A 21,813-nucleotide genomic window follows, 5' to 3' on the forward strand; every position below is an offset into this window, starting at 1 on the left:
TATTTTGGAGAGGGCAGGGGAGGAGCTTACAGAGGAAGTGACTGTCTGGTTTCGTGTTGACGTTTGCGTGTGCAGATGGGAGTTGATGGGGTCTTCCAGTGGCAGCAGGGCTAGCTCAGAACTTTATCCTCTGTGTACCTACACACAACCCAGTAAGGATCACTATGGCTGCAGTCTAGCTCACTGAAAGCTCTGTAAAAGGAGATCATGTCTCACTCCTGTAATGCTAGGAATTAAGAGATGAAAGCGCGAAGATCGAGCCTGGGCCAGCCCCGGCTACATGAGCCTCCCCACCCCCAACTCCCCAAGCCGATAAGCCTCAACAACCACAAAAAGTAAAACAAATAAGAGAAGCTCTATGGACACATATGTGTAGTGGCCCAGGAGGTCACTTGCTTTAGGTTTTTCCAAAAGAACAAATTAATAGTAGCCCTGAGTTGGGGGAATTGGGTAGACGAGTGTCTGGCAGTTTAATTTCAGGTCTTTCTGAGAAAAGTCCAGGGCAAAGCAGACACTGTTGGGACATTCACCTGTGTCCAAGTAGCAACACTGTAGGCAGGCCTTTGGTTGGGGATAAAAGGGTTGAGAGGGCATTTCATGATGGGGCTGGGATGTTTGATCCAGCTCTGCAATGGAGTGTAGCTCACCAGGCACAAGGAAATTGATATACAGAGGGCCTCTGGCCAGGCATTAGTATATCCCCTTGACTAGATACTGATGATCGTACTGTTCAGCCACAGTTTATCTGGATGGACTAAGAACAGATTGTAAATGGTCCTGAATACAAGACAGAAGAAACTGGCTTTTATTTTATGACTGGGAAGCCATCTCTTTGCACACATGCTTCAGACTAGGTTTGAAACAAAACCACGTGCAGGGGGATCATCTCTCAGGCTGCTGCAGACAGGATCACCAGGCACTGAAATAAGCTGGGCAGAGGGCGGAGAAAAGGGTAACTGGACTGAGAGGCATCGGGAGGCCAGATCCACAGCCAGTAGAGATGCCAATCCCTGCACTTCAGTCTCCTAAAGCCACTCTAAGCGGCTTGTGATTGCCTGAAGCACCAGTGCCACCCAGACTCTTCAGGGAATGGTACCCACCTAAAAATGGTACCCATGAAAGAGTTACAGGCTCTACAGTAGCTATGGAGTGGCTGCCCCAGGGTCAAGTTGCAGCTCTGCCTCTGATTGGCTAGATGGCTCCAGGCAAGTCATTTAATGCTTCGTAGCCTCAGTTTCCATATCTGAGAATGATAGGACAGCATCTGTCCTATTATCAGAATTCTCAGGGTGACTTAATGAAGTAATCCACGTAAAAGCACATAGCACAGGGCAGGCAGGTGGTCAGAACTCTAAGCACTAAGCCCCATTTTACTAGAAAATCACTGTCAATAAGATCCATCAGAGAAATGAGAGAAAGACAATGGGGAACAGTAATGCCATTTATGCATTGGTTTATTTATAGGGTGCCTTGATCCACAAAGGACTGGGGGAAGCTTATGGACAATCCACTGAGCGAGATAAAAATAATTTCAAAATAGCGAAGCAAAGGGAAACTCAGCACAGGGAGCAGAAGACAGACCTGTGAGCTACTTAAGGCGCAAAAGGTTCAGGTTTCCTGAGCTTTGTGGCCTCAGCGAGAAGAGGGCGGGGCGGCTGGGTAGCCCGGTCACACACACCGGTGGATCCAGGAGCAGCAGGATGTGGCAGCAGAATCTTGCATGTTCTCAGCACTGTTAACATACGAATAAGCAATGGGAAAGCTGTTATTGTGGTCCGTGGCTGAAAGTCAGAATGGGGTCACTCATACCAAAGCTCTATGCCGCCACCCCGAACTGAAGCTGCTCTCTGGCTTCCCAAGGTCTCAGGAGATGCAGTAACCCTTTCATACATTTTTTTGTTTTAGGTTTACTTTGGAGAGTGTACCAGGAAGTTATGTTACTCACAGCTCGCCATTCTGCGGGAGCTTTCTCAAGATTTTCTTTTCAAATAGTTCAAACAGTGTTTAGTTACACAGTCTAAAAGAAAAAAGAAGAAGAAGAAAAAAAGAAACAAAAACCCTTCAGGATAATCATGTTTGTAGTAGCCAGGCTCCATGGTAGTAGCTGGAGTTGGAGATGGCCAACATGGTGGGATTTCTCCATACATCTCATTTTACCTATGTGTCTGATTTTATTTGAAAAAAGTCCAGGAGAGGGCAAAAGGTATCCTCTGCAAAAAGTCTCTCTCGTGGTAAAGATGCTTCCCCTGTGAGTGTGGGTGGCCCTTGTGCCATACGTCCGTCCTTGGGCTTGGAATTTGGACCTTTCAAACTCTAGTTAAGTAAAGATCCTTTCTGAGGATGTTATTGGAGTTCAGGTCTGGGCTGCTGCTCCTCAGAGGCCAGGATTTGGATGACAAGTTGGTAGAAAGGAATCAAGTTCATTCAGAAGCTAGAAATCCTGATAGGCTGGAGGGCCTCAAGCTCAAAGCTCCTTCTTGGTGAGGGAGGGGCTTAGAAGTGCAGAGGAAAGAAGAATTGGACAGGAGGGCTGCACACTGACTGAAGTTGTCATCAGCCAGGGTGTGTGTCTTCCTTTTCATATTCTCTAACAATCCTGATGACAGTGACTTCCTGGGACTCGATTCTGTAGCACCCCCACCCCCACCCCCGAGCCCTTTAAATACAATTGTACTGGCTGGTTTTGTGTGCCAACTTGACACAAGCTGGAGTTATCACAGAGAAAGGAGCTTCAGTTGAGGAAGTGCCTCCATGAGATTCAGCTATGGGGCATTTTCTCAATTAGTGATCAAGGGGGAAGGGCCAATTGTGAATGGTGCCATCCCTAAGCTGGTAGTCTTGGGTTCTATAAAAAAGCAAGCTGAACAAGCCAGTGGAAGCAAGCCAGTAAGTAACATCCCTCCGTGGCCTCTGTATCAGCTCCTGCTTCCTGACCTGCTTGAGTTCCAGTCCTGACTTCCTTTGGTGATGAACAGCAGTAGGGAAGTGTAAGCTGAATAAACCCTTCCCTTCCCAACTTGCTTCTTGGTCTTGATGTTTTGTCCAGGAATAGAAACCCTGACTAAGACAACAGTGTTTCTTGTTTGTTTGCTTATTTTTGTCTGCATGTGTGTGTATGTGCCTAGTGAATGTCTTGTGCCTGTGGAGGTGAGAAGGTGTCAGACTGGAGTTACAGACTATTGTGAGCTGCTGTGTAAATGCTAGAAATCCCACCCAGGTCCCCCAGGGGGGGGGGAAGCCAATGCTCTTAGCCACTGAGCCCTCCTCTTCAGCATCTGCTCACTAGTTTTTATGGGAGCCAAATACAAAATGAGTGGCTCTCTTAGAAAGGAGAGAAAGTTATGAGCATGGAAAGACTAAGGACATTTTAAGGTGAAGTTTATAGACAATTAGAGGGGCAGGGCTTGTCAACCCCCTAGCCCAGTGATTGGCAACTTCAGGCTCAGCCTTATTATACACAATGCTGGTGTTGGCACAACAGGGCTTGTGGTCAGCTTCAGTTTTGTTTAGTGAACAGAAAAGTGTGTCCTCCAAGAGTAACTTTCAGCTAAGGTTTTTGAGAAATGAGGTACGTGTCCATATCTCCCACCAGTTCTGACTACACGAAACCGAAAGGGACCAGATTCGGAGCCAGACACTGCTAGCTCAGTCTCCCCAACATCTAAAATCTCCCCTACTGCGACCCCCTTTATCTCCTGTCTCAATTTCATTACTTCTTCCAGACTGCCCAGAGCCCCGTGGGGAGCGCAGCCAACTCCTGCCAGCAGCCTGGATTCAAGTCCCCACATTAGCACAGGCTGTGGGAAAGGGAAGGCATAGCAAGGTGGGTGTTGCTGTTTAAGATATCTGGTGGAGACTGGGGGTTGGGGGTGGAGGGAGGAGTGATGCCTTCAACACTATGTGGGAAGGCCTTTATCTTGGGTCCTCAGAACCCACTGAGCAGAGACAAAAGATCCTCAGAAAGAGTTTATTGCCTAATGTAGATGGAGCTGGCATGGGTGAGCCCTTGGAGTGCTGTACTGGAAGGCTGAAGTGACAGGTGCAGGACCAGACACTGGAGCTCCCTGTGCTGCTGCAGGCTTTGAGGGGGGTGGCTTAGACACAGCAGTTCTCAACCTGTGGGTCACGATCCCTTAAGCGGGGCACACAACCCTTTTACTGGGGACGCATGTCGGATATCCTGAATATCAAGTACTTACATTACAATTCATGGCAGCCGCAAAATTACAGTTATAAAGTAGCAATGGTATGATTGGTGGTGGTGGGGAGGGAAAGTCACTACAATGTGAGGAACTGTTTTAAAGGGTCTCACCCAGCATTAGAAAGGTGGAGAACCCCCTTAGGCTTAGAGGATTTCTAGGTGTTCTATGACTGTAACCAGTGTACAGTAACAGTGTACAGAGAGTAAATGTGGGGGGAGAAAAGAAATAAGCTGCTAAATAAATATTTTTTTTGTGAAAAATGAGGTAAAAAATGTTTTTTTTCTTTCTTTCTTTTTTTTTTTTTTTTTTGGTTTTTGGTTTTTCGAGACAGGGTTTCTCTGTGTAGCCCTGGCTGTCCTGGAACTCACTTTGTAGACCAGGCTGGCCTCAAACTCAGAAATACACCTGCCTCTGCCTCCCAAGTGCTGGGATTAAAGGCGTGAGCCATCAGAGGTAAAGACATTTTAAAGGGAAACAAAACAAAACAAAACCCAGTGCAGTCACTCCGAAGTGAAAAGCTTAGGAACCTGGGAAACATCCGCCTGTGGAAACTGCGTTGTCTTGTGCTCTGCAGTGAGACACTCTCTTCCTACTTCTCCTCTGTGTTGTGAAGTAGGTCGACTCTGAAGAGAAACTGAGGCACAGTCAAGGTACGTTGAGGAGAAAAGAGGCTGCTGGAGGACTCTGCCCTCAAGGGTCCTACCTGGGATGAATTTGTGACTAGAAGGGGATGAGTTTGTGACTGGAAGAGTCTGAGGGAATAGTCACTGTCTATGGCCACTGTTCTGTGTCCCAGGGCACCACCCACAGGCCATAAAGCTGTAAACAACAGCAAGAGCCAATGGTACTTGTGTCACTGAGTTACATTGTGAGAGATTCCTGTGGCCAGAAGGAAGTGGGAATTTCCACTGCAAGAAGGATCCTGCTTCCAAGATCCATGAGTTAGATCATGGTGTGCTGGGATACAGACTACACTGATGTCACGTGACCATCAATGGAGTCTATTGTGGGGTGTGGGAGGTGGAGGAAAGCAAAGGCCTCTCTCGTGGAGCAACTTCCAATCACCTGCTCCTATTGCGTGAGCTTCTCGTTAGCACCGTGGCTGGCCAACAATGTGACGTCCTAGATGTCAGTGCCTGATAAAATCATCTACTTGAATGAAGGTGATCTGGCTGAAGTCCAGTTCCAAAAAAAAAAATTAGACAATGGTCTTTGAAAAACCAGTGTGAGTTTTGTAGCTCAAGTATTTTGTTGAGCTTCAGTTCCTCACAAGCATTTGAGTTTGGTGCATACCTACCCCTTCTTGTTTGCTAAGTGCCAATCTCTTGTAGACTACTCTTCTGTAGATGAATTCAGGAGTGTGGTTGGTGTCTTTCTAATTCTGATATGGGCAGAGAACACTAGAGGCTCTCTATGCACAGGGACACTGCAAGTGAAGAGCCTAGATCTTCAGCTTAAGAGCCATTTGATAGAAAATCCTCAGGCCACTCAAGTGCCTCCCCAGAAACCTTCCAAGGCAAGTGTGAAGTGGCTTCAGCTGACAGTGGGCCACTGGTGTCAAGCACTGGCTGTCACAAACAGTGTTATTTCAGATTTAGCTCTATGAGAGTTCTTTCTCTCAAGACCTCAAACCAAATTTAACTGCTGTTTTCCTTCAATGCTCTGAGTCGGTGATTTGGGGAATATCTAAAAATATATGGTGTGGTGATACAGGTCTATCTCAGTACTGGGAAAGTGGAGAGCCAGGGTAAATCCAAGTTCAAAGCCAGCCTGTGCAACTTAGTGAGATCCTGCCTTGAAATAAATAAAAAGAGAATTTGGGGGTGTAAATCAGTCGTGGAACGCTTACCTGCCGTGTTTGAAGCCACAGGTTCCAACCAGCACTGCCCAAAACAATTAATTTAAATATATATGAGTGTGTAAAATGCTTGGCAGGAGAATTGCCTATTTTTTTTAAGCCAGTAAAACAAATAATTAAAGAAACAAGAGTAAGCCAGGCATGGTGACACACTTTTAATCCCAGTACTCAGGAAACAGGTTAAAATTATCTTAGGTACTTTCCTATTGCTGTGATAAAGCACCACTGACCAAGGCAATATATAGAAGACACATTTAACTGGGGCTTACAGATCCAGAGGGATAGGTGTCCACGGCCTATAGGGATAGGTGGCAGGGAGCAGGGTAGCAGGCAGGCAGGCATGGCTTTGGAGTAGCAGCTGACAGCTCATGTCCTGACTGACAGACAGACAGACAGCAGAGACAAAGCACTAGGCTGGTAGGCAGCTTTTGATGCCTCCAAAGTCCAACCCATGACACACCCCCTCCAGCAAAGACACACCTCCTTATCCTTCCCACACACTTCCACCAACCGAGAACAAAGTATTCTGATGTGTGAGCCTATTTCAAGCCATCACAGACTCTTCCATGAGGGCTCAGTTTCTCTTCAGATTGGGCTACTCCCTCCGTTTTTATTTCCCAGCCTCATTTTCTGATAGAGATGTCTGGAACTGCTCCATCTATCTTTTCCTCCTTTGTCATCAACTTCTTAATTTAAAAAAAAAATATTTATTTATTTGTTTATTTATTATATGTAAGTACACTGTAGCTGTTTTTAGACATCCCAGAAAAGGGCATCAGATCTCATTACAGATGGTTGTGAGCCACCACGTGGTTGATGAGATTTGAACTCAGGACCTTCGGAAGAGCAGTCACTGCTCTTAACCACTGAACCATCTCTGCAGCCCCTGTCATCAACTTCTTGACTGCAGACTTCTTACTCTGAATTTTGCTCCTTCCAGCCTGAGGTAAGGCATAGAGTGACGCCAGAAAACTCTGCCTTCTTTATGACCATCCCATGATTCCTGAGACGCTTTCGCTCCTCTTTCAGATTTATTTCTAGGACTACTATACCCTCATTTAGTGTCTTTTGTCTCTGTCCAGCTTTAAAACCTTTGTCCTCCCTAGTGATTAGTCCTGGGGCTCCAAGGCTTTCTTGCATATTATGGACTGGATCGTGTTCCCAACCCTCTAATTTGTATGGTGTATCCCTAACTTCCGGTAGCTCAGAATGTGGCCGTCTGTGGAACTGGGTTTCTGCAGAGGTAATCATTTGTGTTTATACTGGAGTGGCAGATGTACTTGCCTGGTGTCCTTATGACATAGAAATCCACATATAAAGATGAAGGCAGAGAGGAGAGCGATGTTTCTGTAGACAAGAAAACCCAAGAACTACCATGCATCACTGGAGTCAGACACAAACCTGGAAGGAACACAGTTGTCCCCATGGTCCTTAAGGGACTAAGCCTTTTGATTGCTAAACTCCAGAACTGTGAGATAGTACTATCTCGGCTCACCAGGATTGTCTGGTTTTTGTGGCAAGCGTTTTTATCCCGAGCCATCTTGCCAAATTCCACACACCCTCACCCCTGTCATATGGTCTCAAAGAAATAGCCTTTGGCTTGCTGCTGGACAAGTAGCAAGACACTGAAGCCTGCTCATGACCTATCAAAGTGTGAGTTACTGCCCATAATGAACTATATGTTACAGTGAGCAGACCTCAGAAAGCACTGAAGGCATCAGTAGGCTACAGGACAGGGGAACACTCCTAACACCCTCAGTTCCCACTCGCTGCACTGCCTCCTCCCTCCAGCCTGTGTGTACAGCCTCGTGGCCAATTCTCTATGACCCATCGGTACGCTTGGTTATAGATGGTTCTGTACGGTGTGCAGACATCACGTTAAAATAGATGGTCACAGTGCAAGGGCCTCTCTCCAGAGCGTCCTTGAAGGACAGCAGTGAAGGTAAGTCTTCTTGTTGGGGAGAATTTTGCACCGTTTATCTGGTTGCACATTTTGCTTGGCAGAAATGACTGTGTGCTTGACTGCATACTATGGCAAGTTGGGCTGGATGGTTGGGGGTTGGAAGGGATATCATTTTAAAAATCAATGATAACCTAGTGCTTGGGAGGCAGAGTCAGGAGGATCCCTGTGAGTTTAAGGCCACCTTGCTCTAGAGAGTTCCAAGGCAGCCAGGACTGCATAGCAAGACCCTGTCTCAAACAAACAAACAAACAAACAAACAATCAATCTGAATCCATAAATAAAAATCACAAGAATTTGGGGGAAAGGTACTGGAGCACTAGCTGAGAGCTTACATCTGATCCACAAGCACTAGACAGAGAGGGAGAGCCACCAGGTAATGGCTTGGGCTTTTGTTTGTTTATTTGTTTTTCGAGGCAGGGTTTCTCTGTGTAGCCCTGGTTGTCCTGGAACTCACTCTGTAGACCAGGCTGGCCTTGAACTTAGAAATTCACCTGCCTCTGCCTCCCAAGAGCTGGGATTTAAGACGTGCGCCACCACCGCCCAGCCTGAGCTTTTGAAACCTTAAAGCTACTCCCAGTGACACACCTCCACCAACAAGACCATACCTCCTAGTCCTTCCCAAACAGTTCCACCAAGTGGGAACCAAGTATTCAAATATATGAGTCCGTGTGTGTGTGTGTGTGTGTGTGTGTGTGTGTGTGAGAGAGAGAGAGAGAGAGAGAGAGAGATCATTCAACCCCCCACAGAGAGGAGCATGGTCACGTTCAAACCTCAGTTTCCATTTCCTACCAGGCTAGAATAAAGCTACTTGTTCCCCACATTGCTCCCACTTAGAAATCACAGCATGTAGCTGGATGTGGTGGTGCACACCATTAATCTCAGCACTCAGTAGGCAGAGGCAGGTGGATCTCTGTGAATATGATGCCAGCCTGGTCTACAGAGTGAAAGGACACACACACACACTCACACGCGCACACACACACAGAAGGAATCATTGAAACGATGTTCCATTTATCATAGAAATGGTGCTAATTAGACCATGCATGGAACTGACTGGCTTATCAAATATCCAAGCCTCAGACACCCTACCAGTTTCATTTCTGTTGCTGTGGAAAAACAAACAAAAACAAAGAAAAAGAAATCAACCAACAAACAAAACACTGACAAAAAGCAACACAGAGGCAGAAAGGATTTATTGTATTTGTACTTCCAAGTTCCTGTCTATCATTTTAGGGAAGTTGAGGCAGGAACTCAAGCAGCTGGTCACTCACATCTATAGCCATGATCAAAAGGAGAATGAATGGACCTTTGCTTGTTTGCTTTTGTCTCTCTTTTCCTGTCTTATATAGTTTAAGGTTCTCTGCCTAGGGAATGGTGCTACCCACAATGGGCTGGGTCTCCCTACATCAATTAGACACCTCCCTGAGCCCCAGACATGCTCACAGGCTAACTTGATCTAAATAGTTCATCATTAACTCACTTTCCAGGTGTCTCTAGGTTGTGTCAAGACGACAGTGAAAACCAGCACAGACACACCTGGTAGGATATTTGATATGAAGAAATTGCCAATGAATTTGACATGTGATTGTGACTTGGTGTGCATGTTTCTGTCTATAAAAGAATCTTTATCTTTTAGAGATATATGGCATGTTGACAGTTTTTTTTTAAAGAAATGCTATGTTATATGGTATTAGCTTCAAAGTATTAATAATTAGAGGAGAGTGGAGTTTAGATGGCACAAAATTCAAATGGTCGACGTTGAATGACGCATACCTGGAAGGTTCTTGTACTGATTCGTCTTTCTACTCTGACAGATATTTAAATGTTTCCCGTAAGAAACAGTGAAAGCCAAGAGCTGTGAGTGTAGCTCGGTTAGTGGAGTACCTGCTTAGTATAGCTGAAGCCCTGGGCTCAATCCCCAACATCACATCTACCACACATGGTGGCACATTGGGGAGGTGGGGGACACGAGGATCAGAAGTTCTTTTACATAGTAAGTTCAAGACCAGCCTGTTTCAAAACACTGGCACACACACACACAATCCAAAATGGAAAACAAGACAAAAACAAACAAACAAAAAGCCTAAAAGCCACCCCTCATTTGAGGACTCGGTGGGTACATTTTGCAGGGACCCCAGATGGGTGCACAAAGGGGACTGGCACGCAACCACCTGGAAAAGCTGTTCTGCAAAGTTCAGGCAGCAGGTCGAGGCAGCAGGTGGCTGTTGCAGAGGAAGCCTGTGTGCCCAGGGAAAACTCTCTGGCTCTGTTCCTCTCATTGCTTTGCTGGACTTTCCTAAGGATTCATCTGTCTCTTCCCCTTTGGAAAGAGTGTCTGGAAAAATACTTATGAGGATGGTGAGTGAGATCCTTTGTTTGCTTCCAAAACTACTTCTTAATGTTATTTCATCCTTACTGTTTTGTGCAAGGCTGGGATCAAACCCAGGGCCTCCTACGTGCTAGGCAAGTGTTCTACCAGTAAGCCACACCCCAGCCTCGTTCTTGAGACTGAAGGAGTGTTTTGATTTGTGTAGGAGCTGAACTAGCCTGCTCTCTGTCTTACCCTTCTAAGGCCTCTGGAAACCTTGTACCCCACCTCAGTTCCCAGAGGGGCGAGTTACCTTCTTAGAGAGAACTCTGTTCTTGCTTGGCGGTGGGGACTTTCAAGGTCGATGTTGAGGGCGGGGCCCAGGTGGGGCTGGGTGGAGCAGGGCTGGCTGGTGTGGCAGGTTTGACCTCACCCACTGCAGGATGTGTTGATACAACAGAGTGGCCTCTGGAGAGGGAGCCAGGACAGTGTGTGGAGGGGGAGAGGCTGGGCAGCCTCCCTGCCACCGGGCCCTGGGCCACTTGAAAACCACAACTGACTGTGGCCACTTGCTGCTGCTACTGCTGCTGCTTCTGCTGTGCCCTGCTCCAGGAATCAGGCAGTGGGTCCCCCACACAGAACAAGCTCCAAGGAAACTCAGGTGAGAAAGCACTGGGCTTTTTGATCTGCCTGAGGCTAATGCCTTGTTTCTGTGAATGAACATGTTGCCCAGTTTATCAGATACAATAGTAAAAATCTTTCTGATTCATTTTGGTGCTCAAAAGTAGAGTGTAGTGCCAGTTGGTGGACTTCTGGGGCAGGTGAGGTGGGGGTTAAGGAAAAGAAATAACTCAGGAAATCATTTTTGACAATTATTTTGTGATTAACATCGAGCTAGCTAGCTCTATGCTAGAATAATGATCAGTGGAGAGTCCCGGCCTCAGGATTTTGCTGCCTAATGGAGATTAGGGAACTTGTTAAGCAAGTCATTGACTGATAATTGGGCAGCAGACAGGAGGCAGGATAGACAAGGAAGATTTGCTGGAGGGATGGAGAGATGACAGTATTATGTGGGGTGTTGGTTGGGTGGCAGAGAGGGGAGATTGAGATTCTAGACTCAGCTGAGATGCGTGAGCAAAGGCCCTGGGGTCGGTGCTGAAACAGGGAGAAATCAGTACAGATGTCTGGAGAGGAGACGGAGACAGATGGAGCTGAGAAGACAAGGGCCACATCCAAGGCCTTTTCTCAGTCTTCTCGCAGGCTTTAGACTTTATCCTGCGTCTGGCAGGTTATGGATCGGCTGGATGTTAGGAAGTCAGATCTATGCTTGAGGATGTTGGTTTTCCGGGTCAACTTGAAGGAAAAAGTGCCCGCCAGGGGGAAAAGAGACTGAGCGTCTTAGGGCTGGCATCCTGGACCTACAAACCTGAGGGCCTTCTGGCTTGGGCCACGGGGGTAAGATGGAGCTTCAAACACCCACACTTGTAGGCAGTGTGGCAGATGGGCGACAGGCCAGGCAGTCTGTCCTTTCTACACATGAGGTAGAGGCTCTCCTGGGTCTAAATGGCCTGTACACCAGGCCTCTTAGCCTGGTGTGTTTCCTGGTGAAAAACTTTGGGGCTCATTGAACCCCTTTGTAAATCTGTTCTCTCTTTTTCACTCTGCTGTGCTTGTGTGTGTGTGTGTGTGTGTGTGTATGTGTGTGTGTATGCATTTTGTTGTTGTTTTCTGTTTTCTGAGGCAAGGTTTCTCTGGGTAGTCCTGGCTCTGTAATCCAAGCTGGCCTTGAACTCAGAGATCCACCTGCTTTCTGCCTCCCTAGAGCTGGGATTAAAGGTGTGCACTATCATACCTGGCTCTCTCCCTCTATTTTGTAGTTCCTAGGATTGAACTCAATTAAATCAGGCCAAATGGCAGGCACCTCTCTCCACTGAGCATTGATCGCCCAGGCCTGTGATAAGTGTTTGGAGGTAGGAACTGTTGAGTTACAAACACCACACTCGGTGCTTTGGAATGCATTGTGTCCCTGAGCGTTGGAAAGCGTGTGTGTATGCGCGATGGTGGGAAAGTAGCTTTGAGAGAGAGCCAGGCCCCTGGATGGCTGTGAACTTCCCAGTGAAACTTTGAGAGTGCTTCCGCCACTGCCTCGGACGTCTCCTCACCGAGCTTGTGACTCCCTTATCTGAAATGCTTGGTGCAAGAACTTTTAGATTTCCATATTTGCTAAATACATATCCCCAGTACACTGTCTTGGGGATGGGACCCAAATCTACATCCAAAACTCTTCCTTGTATAATGTATAAGCATTATCAATACATAGCTAGAGGGAAAGCTAAACCCCGCCCCCCTTTTTCCCCCAGGGCTCTTGTGTTGTAGTTGGAGGTAGGGGACAGGCACTTCTTCCAGCCATGGCATCAGGTTGGTGCTTATAAGTTTCAGTTTGGGGTTATTTGGGTTTGATAATGTTGGTCTATTAGTCTTGTCTGTCTGTCCGTCTGTCCGTCTGTCTTTCTGTGGTGGAGCAGGTACTGGGGATTGAACTAGGGGTGCATACATGCTATGTCAGTACGCTCTCACTGAACTTTAATCCAGCCCTGATTTCTTTAAAATCCTAACTGAAAGCCAGGCGTGGTGGCGCACGCCTTTAATCCCAGCACTTGGGAGGCAGAGGCAGGCAAATTTCTCTGTTGGAGGTCAGCCTGGTCTACAGAGTGAGTTCCAGGACAGCCAGGGCTATGAAGAGAAACCCTGTCTCGAAAAAAAAAAAAAAATCCTAACTGAAAGAAAGCACATTAAGATTTTCATATATTGTATCGAAAGATGGCCTAGTTGGCCATCAATGGAAAGAGAGGCCCATTGGACTTGCAAACTTTATATGCCCCAATATAGGGGAATGCCAGGGCCAAAAGAATGGGAATGGGTGGGTAGGGAAGTGGGGGGCGCTATGGGGGACTTTTGGGATAGCATTGGAAATGTAATTGAGGAAAATATGTAATAAAAATACTAAAAATCAAAAAAAAGATTTTCATATATTTATTAATCTCTTTCTTTTCCCTCCAGACTAAGGCTGGACCAACATGGCGTCTGTGTTTCGAAGCGAGGAGATGTGTTTATCCCAAGTGTTTCTCCAGGTGGAGGCTGCGTATTGCTGTGTAGCTGAGCTGGGAGAGCTTGGCTTGGTTCAGTTCAAAGATGTAGGTACTACATTCCTTGGAGATAAGAAGGAGGTGGGGAAGGCAGCAGATAGCCCTTGCACAATACTTCATGCTAATCAACAAAACATATTCTGCAGGAAGAGGATCCCAGAGCCTGGATGGGTGGAATTCCATGGTCCTGACCTCTGGCTAAGATTTCTGATGACCTTCAACAAGTCCTCCTCCTATGTCTTTTCTGCAAGCTTTAGTGCAAGGGCTGGATGGTAGACATCTCCTTGTTTCAATCCTTGTACCACAAGGATCTCCAATGGATCTGGGCGATGAATGCATCGATTACTGATTTCCAGTGGATCAGAGAATGAATCCAGTGATCCCAATGGATTCCAATGAACCCAATGAAAGCAGACAGTCTGTTTTCTCTGACTAGTCAGACTAGAGGCAGCACATTCTGTAGTCTGCAGTTGCTAGAGACACTGAGTTCCAGTGAAGATATTCTAGGAATGGACTGTCTGGGACGTTGCTTCCCATGGGCCATTATATCTTTGTCAAGCTTTTACTGAGCGCAATTTAGAAAATTAGTCCTTTTTTTTTTTTTTGGTTTTTCGAGACAGGGTTTCTCTTTATAGCTCTGGCTGTCCTGGAGCTCATTTTGTAGACCAGGCTGGCCTCGAACTCAGAAATCCGCCTGCCTCTGCCTCCTGAGTGCTGGGATTAAAGGCGTGCGCCACCACGCCCGGCTAAATTAGTCCTTTATTTCCTCAGCAAGCCCGCGTCACTAGTTGTTAGCATAGCCCTCACTAACATTTTAAAGAGTTTTTATTTTTATCACTTTATCACATGTAGACATGTGTGTCTGTATGTGACTGTGTGCATGTGAGTGAGGGTGCTCACGAGGCCATAGGCCTTGGGTCCACTGAGTTACATGGCTATGAGCTGCCTCTTGGGTGCTGGAAACCTAACAGCAAGACTAGCAAGCACTCTTAACCGCTGAGCCTTGCCTCCAGACCCAGTGTGAGAGTTACTCATGGCAAAGGTCGAGTTCTTGATGATGATCCAGATGCACTATGTAGACCTGTACAGTATTCAAGGTCCCTCATATTCCTGACCCCACTGAGGTGGGAACTGGAGGGTGCACCTTGCCTATAACTTGTGTATCTTGTGCACAGCCATATCTATCCCGAACACACTCCTAGCAACAGTCTCTCTCCAGCATCAAGAAGATGATACAGGGTTGAAGCCACTGGCAGCTGTGGAATCCTAATGTAGCCTGTGGTTCCCCTTTCCTGCAGCTAAATGCAAATGTGAACAGCTTCCAGAGGAAGTTTGTGAATGAAGTCCGAAGGTGCGAGTCACTGGAGAGAATCCTGCGTAAGCCACCTCCCCCCTACTGCCTAAATGTGAACTGGAAGACGTAACTGGTTTGTAGAATATAACCACCACGTTACTTGGTGTAACTGTGCTACGTGTGATACTTTCTGAGGTGATTTCCAAGGTGGAGGGTATAGGAGGTTGGAGGATGGAGCCAGCTGCTGGGCGGGAGCTCCAACAGCACAGATAGCTAAGCTGGCCGAGGGCACCTGTTCCGCTGGACCCCCCTTTTAGTTCTGGGAAGTCATGATCACCTGTGTTCCAGGTTTTCTGGAAGATGAGATGCAAAACGAGATTATAATCCAAGTGCCTGAGAAGGATGCAGAGACCCCTCTCCCTCGGGAAATGATCACCCTGGAGGTAAGTGCCTTACTTTAACCATCTCCCCAGCTCAGAATGATCAAGTGGCTCTCATGTTCTTTACACGTGAGCAAGTGGGTGATAGTTCCCTGTGGGGGTTACTTTGTGTCTGCAACTGGCTAATTTTATACCAACTTGTCACAAGCTAGAGCTGTCTGAGAGGAGGAAGCCTTGGTTGAGAAAATGTTTCCATGAGACTGGGCTGTAGGCAGGCCCATAGGGCATCTTCCTAATTAGTGATGGATTGTGGGAGGTGCCCACCCCTTGTGGGCGGTGTCATTCCCGGGCTGGATTCTGGGTTCTATAAGAAAGAAGGCTGAAGCAAGCCATGGCCTCTGCATCAGCTCCTGTTTCCAGCTCCTGCCCTGTTTGAGTTTCTGTCCTGACTTCCCTCAGTGATGGACTGTGATGTAGAGCTGTGAGGTGAAAACAAACAAACAAACAAAAACAACCCATTCCCTGCAGGTTGCTTTTGTTCTTGGTGTTTTGCCACAGCAGTAGAAACCCCAACTAAGACACTATCCTAAGAAAAATCTCAGGAAAAAAAATTAAAAATAAATAAATAAATGAAAAAAAAAAAAAAAAGCCGGGCGTGGTGGCGCACGCCTTTAATCCCAGCATTCGGGAAGCAGAGGCAAGCGGATCTCTGAGTTCGAGGCCAGCCTGGTCTACAGAGTGAGTTCCAGGATAGCCAGGGCTACACAGAGGAACCCTGTCTCGAAAACCAAAAAAAAAAAAAAAAAGAAAAGAAAAGAAAAGAAAATCTCAGGGTGCAACTTTAAGGCTCTTATGCTAATTAAGGGGGGCTGTTTTGCTTTGTCAACAAAGCTCACACCACTTTGAGGAGAGATTTCTTCTGTGCACCAAAGTTTTTCACAGGCAATGAAGGCTTAGGGTGTTGGCATAGGATGAGCTGAATGGGCCAGTATGGGTGGGAAGGGATGTTTTCCAGTTATGTGCTTGGCATACACAAAAAAGGGCTATGAACTGGCTCTTTCTACCTTAAAAAAAAAAAAAGTTTATCCAGCTGGACTCAGCGTGCGGTGATTGGTTTCAGTCTCTGTCCTGTAAAACCCTCAGCTGAACCAAAGCAGGAATTCCGAGTTTCACTGCTCCAAATTTGTCTGACATTATAAACATGTTTTCAGGGGACAGAGGATAGTCTTCCTTAAAAAAAAATGTATTTATTTTATACTTGTGTTTGTCTGCATGTATGTATGTGCACCATGTGTGTGCTTGATGCCAAGGAGGATAGGAAGGACTTTGGATCTCTTGGAACATGAGCCTAGTCCTAGACTGCCAAGACACCACAGTTTGAACATTGGTGACCTTAATCCATTTTCACTGGTCATGGTTTCTGACTCTGCTCTTTAGTTTACTACCCTCACATAGTTGTAGACTACCAAGATAGCTCAATAGATATCTTAGTGAGGGCTTTATTGCTGTGAAGAGACGCCATGACCAGGGCAATGCTAATAAAGAAAGCATTTAAGTGGGGCTATTGCAGAGGTTTAGTCTGTTATCATCCTGTCTGGGAAACATGACAGTGTGCAGGCAGACATGGTGCTAGAGGAGCTAAGGGCTCTGCATCCTGAACAGAAGATAGCGGGAGAGACTGTGTCCCACACTGGGTGTAGCTTGAGCATATATGACCTCAAAGCTCACCCCAGAGTGACATACATCCTTCAACAAGGCCACACCCACTCCAACAAGGCCACACTTCCTAGTAGTGCCACTCCCTATGGCCAAGCATTCAAACACATCAATCTATGGGGGTCATTCCTATTCAAACCACCATTAAAGGGGAGTTGATTACTGTACAAACAAGGACCCAGAGTTTGATTCCTCACATCCTCTATTAAATAATAACAGCAATAATAAAGCTAGACATGGTGGCACATGTTCATAATCCCAACACAGGGGAAGCAGAGACAGGGAGAGCCTGGGGACTTGCTAGCCTATAAGGTGAGCTACAGGCCAACAAGACACCCCATCTAAATAACAGAACAAAACAACCGAAATAACAAACCAAGGTGGATGGTTTATGAGGAACAACACCCAAGGCTGATCCCTGGCCTCCACACATATGTACACATACAAATATATATATAGCTATACACACACACACCATAGCCTACTATTCTCCATTTTAAATTTTATCTTGGTCAGCTATATTGGTTTTCTTCTGTAACTTATTTATTCTCATTATTTTAAACTATTTTAAAAACGTTATTGTATGTGTACTGGTGTTTTGCCTGCATGTGTGTCTGAGCACCATGTGAGTGCCTGGTGTCCACAGGTGTCAGAAGAGAGGGCATCAGGTCTCCTGGGATAGAGTTACAGGTGGTTGTTATAGATAGTTGTGAGCCTTCATGGGATTGAACTCTGGTTCCCTGCAAGAGCAGTAAGTGTTCTTAACCCTAAGCCAACTTTCCAGTCCTTTCCATTGTATTTTAAAGGTCTTTTTAGGTAAGCAATCTTCCAGGTTTTTATATTGTTGTTTGTCTGTTTGTTTTTGAGATAGGGTCTCTATTATACAGCTCTGGCTGTCTTGGAACTCACTGTGTAGACCAGGCTGGCCTTGAACTCTGAGAAGTCTCCATGCCTGTGCTTCTTCAGTGCTGGGATTAAAGATGTGAGACACCATGCCTGGCTGTTAAACTTCAATATTACATTTACAAATTGTGTCTAGAATATACTAGAATCTCTTTTTATGTCTACCTGATTTTCAAATTGTTAAATTTGCGTCTCTCTGTGTTCATGTGTGCTCATAAGCACATGCTGTGATGTGCATGTAGAAGCCAGAGGACAACTTCTGACGGAGTTGGTTCTCTCCTTTCACCATGTGAGACCTACAGATGTAATGCGGGTTGTCAGTCTTGGCAGCAAGCACCTTTACCTGCTGAGCCAGCTAGCTGGTCCCCTTCTTGCTTTCTTATTTCTCAGTTTAACCATTTCTTTGTCAGTGAAAGCTGCAAGCTTACTTGTCTCTTTGTGTTTCCTTTTGTGTCTTGATTTTGCTGGTGATTTTCGTATTTGTGTGTGTGTGTGTGTGCGCGCGCGCATGCTCATTTGGGAAAAGGAATTGTTTTTTGTCTCAGTTCTGCCTTCTTGTGTTTTTTTTCTCACCTTTTCTGTAGCCTCTTTTCTCTGGTTTGTGTTTGGCTCTTTGGATCCTTGTAGAACTGGGGTGTCTGGGGTGTGGGTCAGGGGAGTGGCTGAGGGAGATGATACAGTCTCTTGCATTTTAACCGTCATCACAGTGTGTTTGGACAGAATGAATTCCCACTGTGTAAGATTTCCTACCTTTTAGGGGTTTTAAAAGAGGGAAAGACACCATGACTTCCTCATGAGCTGTCTTCCACTCCTCAGGGTGTTTTTGCATTGTCTGCATCTGGACACTCTGGCTTCCACTATGTTCTACGGGAAAGCATGGTTTGCAGCAGAGCAGGGCACAGCTTCAGCTATGCTCTGACATGGGGACTGCCTCTTTGATGGCTGGTTATTGACTGTGGCTACTGGTTAATTGGTTAACGTATAGAAGAAATGTCACAACACTTTTTACCTGGCTCGTTTTTCCTCCCTTGCAGACGACTCTAGAGAAGTTGGAAGGAGAGCTGCAGGAAGCCAACCAGAGCCATCAGGCTTTGAAAAAGAGCTTTCTGGAACTGACAGAACTCAAATACCTCCTAAAGAAAACCCAGGACTTTTTTGAGGTGTTTTCTTGGGGTGGGGTTGATAAAGGGCCCTATTCTCTGAGTCTTAAGTTCCTATTTTGAAAACTGACTGGTCTGGCCTAAGAATAAACTACTTTGTTTCTTGCCTCATAGTCAAGCTATCAGTGAAGGGAAACATGACAGGTACAGTAGCAGTGATTCAGGCTCAATTGAATGAAAAAATATTGTGGCTCTCAGGTTGGGTATAATTATGCATGCCTTCAGTTCTAGCACTTGGGAGGCAGGGTAGGGCTGGTTTATAGGTCATGTTCCAGGCCAGCCAGGGTAGCATAATGAGACCCTGTCTCGATTAAGAAAATACAAGTCTGGCCTAAGGGAAGGAGAGTCAGAACTAGAGAGGTCTGGGTTAGAGCAGACTTAGGCTCGGGGTGGGAAGGTTGCTGTGATTGTGTTGGGAGGTGTGGGGTGGGGGCGGGTATCCTGACAAGGAGCTCTCTGCCTGTTCATTTGTGTTGACATCTGTAGAAGATTAAAGCTTCCTTAGAAACAGCAAACCCTGGGGTTCAGGGGCTTCTATGCTGTCCTGTGTTTGACAGGCCGGTGTTTTGTCTTTCAGACAGAAACCAACTTAGGTGAAGATTTCTTTGTTGAGGACACTTCGGGTCTCTTGGAGCTAAGAGCCATACCTGCCTTCATGACTGGAAAGTTGGGGTTAGTATATCTTCGTGCCCTGAGAACTGGGCGTGGATACGTGCTTGGTCTTTCACTCGATGTCTGGAATGTGATCAATCTCCCGGACTGACGAATCAGTGAACAATGAACTCCTGGGTGTGGAACAGCCTGTAAATGAATACAAGGCTCTCCAAAGAAATAGACCCAGGAGTAACACACAAGGCTGGTGCGGTGCATGGTTCTCCTCCCACACCCCAAGCTCCCAGAGAAACCACTCTGAAATCCAAAACATATTCCCAAACACCTTGGCCACAAGCTTTGGCTTGTTCTCTAGCTAGCTCATCAATGAATAGCCCATTTATTCTGATCTAAGTTTCAGCCACATGGTCCGTTACCTCTGCACAGGTTCCATGTGTCTCCTCCTCCATGTTCCTGGGTGAATCCTCCAAGCCTGACTCTATCCCAGGAATCCTCTCTCTGTACCAGAACTTCCACCTCCTCTTTCCTGCCTAAGCTAATAGGCCAACAGCATTTGATTGACAGGCGATGCTTCCATACATCACACAAGAGATTCTCTCTGCAGTGAGGTGGGGGAGGGAGTGCCCCTTGCTCACGTTGGTATGCATGTTTTCAAGCTTGGAGAGTTCCTGGACCTGGCCCCCATGAGGAGTCTCTGCTCATTCTTTATATGCAACTCTTCCCTAGCTTTGGGATAAAGTTAGGAGGTAGATATGTTTGATAAAATGCACTTGGAGTTTTCAAATGTCCTTGGAAATGACAGGATTAAGCAGGCAAATCAACTCTAAATATCTGATACTAATACAGCATACATACTCTTGAGAATATCTGGCAATTCAACATGGGATTGCATTCAGTGCTCTTGTGAGATAGATGGAGTTTAAGGTATTTATGAACAGTGTGGTTGGAGGTCCCTAATCTTTTATTCAGTACATATTGAGAACCTATTGAAATTTGAAATGGAGCCGGGCTTGTTGGTGCACGCCTTTAACCCCAGCACTCAGGAGGCAGAAACAGGTGAATCTCCATGAGTTCAAGGCCAGCTTGGTCCACATAGTGAGCTCCAAGACAGCCAGGGCTACACAGAGAAATCCCATTTAACAAGCAAACAAGCAAAAACAAAGCAAAACAACTCCCCCCCCCCAAAATTAGAAATGGAAAGAAGATAATGTTTATATAAATATTTTACCCAAAGATAACGCAAGCTCAATGTCATCCAAAGTAATAAAACATTGAAAAGATACAGTTTGAAGACCATGTCAGATGTTTAGGCTAGCAGTTATCTACGTACCAGGATACCTGGACATCCATGTGTTCAGTGTATGTGTGTGTGTGTTTCAAGACAGGGTTTTCTTGATTAGCCCTGGATGTTCTGGAACTTGCTCTGTAGATTAGGCTGGATTCAAACTTAGAGATCCACCTGCTCCTTGCTCCTGAGTACTGCAATCAAAGCATGTAGCATGTGCTACACCGCCTGGTTAATGTGTGTTTCCTAAGGGATTGCTTTTTAAAGATAAAAATGTATTGAGACCATTGAACATTACTGACATTGACTACCACACCATAAAAAGGTTTATTATATATACTACATATGATATATACTACATAATATATATAGTATTATATAGTGTATAATGTTATATATAGTATAGATAGAATTGTAATGATTAAGGACACAGAATATCAAAGAAAATAGACAATCTAATAAGATATGGGCAAGCTGGAGCTGGGACGTGTGTGGCCTTGTGAGCAGTTCCCATCATCCCTCCCACAAGCCTATGCCTCATAAATATCTCCTCTTCCTGCTTTCTAGGTTCACGGCTGGTGTGATAAACAGGGAGAGGATGGCTTCCTTCGAGAGGCTGCTGTGGAGAGTTTGCCGGGGAAACGTGTACTTGAAGTTCAGTGAAATGGACACACTTCTGGAGGACCCTGTGACGGTGGGCACTCCAGCCTGCAGGAGGGCTCTGTGAGCTTCCTGGAGTCCATAGCACTAAAGACCTCCCTCTCTCAAGCAGCTAGGGTCTGTTTCCTCCCCCACCTCCTCTCTTCTCTCTCTTTCTCTTTCCTTAACCCTTCTCTCCTTATCTCACCCCCTCCTTTAAATTTAGTACATTTGACAGGTTTATTCAAGGACCAGTTCTTCTTAACACAGCATAGTTTATTCATTCCTCCAACTGTGTGGGTAGGCATCTTGTTTCTAGAAATGTACAATACTAGGACCATGTGAGG

The 21,813-nt window shown here is 46.0% G+C and overlaps 2 protein-coding genes across 23 annotated transcripts in view; both read left to right on the forward strand.

Annotated features, from left to right (window-relative positions):
* Positions 1-13,444, forward strand: part of Kiaa1549 (KIAA1549 ortholog) — a 160,107-nt gene extending 146,663 nt beyond the window's left edge. For 3 of the 17 annotated variants that reach the window (XM_085840713.1, XM_085840728.1, XM_085840730.1), the window contains exons 21-26: positions 3,723-3,823; positions 4,534-4,852; positions 6,852-7,006; positions 10,774-10,992; positions 12,692-12,749; positions 13,392-13,444. The gene's annotated coding sequence lies outside the window, so the exon portion shown is untranslated. Of the gene's footprint in view, positions 1-3,722; positions 3,824-4,533; positions 4,853-6,831; positions 7,007-9,510; positions 9,563-10,773; positions 10,993-12,208; positions 12,302-12,691; positions 12,750-13,391 lie in introns of all 17 variants that reach the window. The other 14 variants (XM_085840714.1, XM_085840719.1, XM_085840720.1 and 11 more) reach the window with 14 other exon arrangements.
* Positions 1-21,813, forward strand: part of Atp6v0a4 (ATPase H+ transporting V0 subunit a4) — a 76,899-nt gene that overhangs the window by 15,781 nt on the left and 39,305 nt on the right. For 2 of the 6 annotated variants that reach the window (XM_085840731.1, XM_085840736.1), the window contains exons 2-7: positions 13,392-13,525; positions 14,776-14,854; positions 15,120-15,214; positions 18,805-18,930; positions 19,508-19,602; positions 21,395-21,521. In XM_085840731.1, the coding sequence (XP_085696857.1) occupies positions 13,409-13,525; positions 14,776-14,854; positions 15,120-15,214; positions 18,805-18,930; positions 19,508-19,602; positions 21,395-21,521 (639 nt within the window). In that variant the 5' untranslated portion in view covers positions 13,392-13,408. Of the gene's footprint in view, positions 1-3,720; positions 3,824-6,866; positions 7,007-10,814; positions 10,993-12,687; positions 12,750-13,391; positions 13,526-14,775; positions 14,855-15,119; positions 15,215-18,804; positions 18,931-19,507; positions 19,603-21,394; positions 21,522-21,813 lie in introns of those variants that run through there. The other 4 variants (XM_085840735.1, XM_085840734.1, XM_085840732.1 and 1 more) reach the window with 4 other exon arrangements.

This window comes from Mus caroli, unplaced genomic scaffold, assembly GCF_978045245.1.
Source record: "Mus caroli unplaced genomic scaffold, Mus_caroli_1 scaffold_7, whole genome shotgun sequence".
NCBI classification, from domain to species: Eukaryota; Metazoa; Chordata; class Mammalia; order Rodentia; family Muridae; genus Mus; species Mus caroli.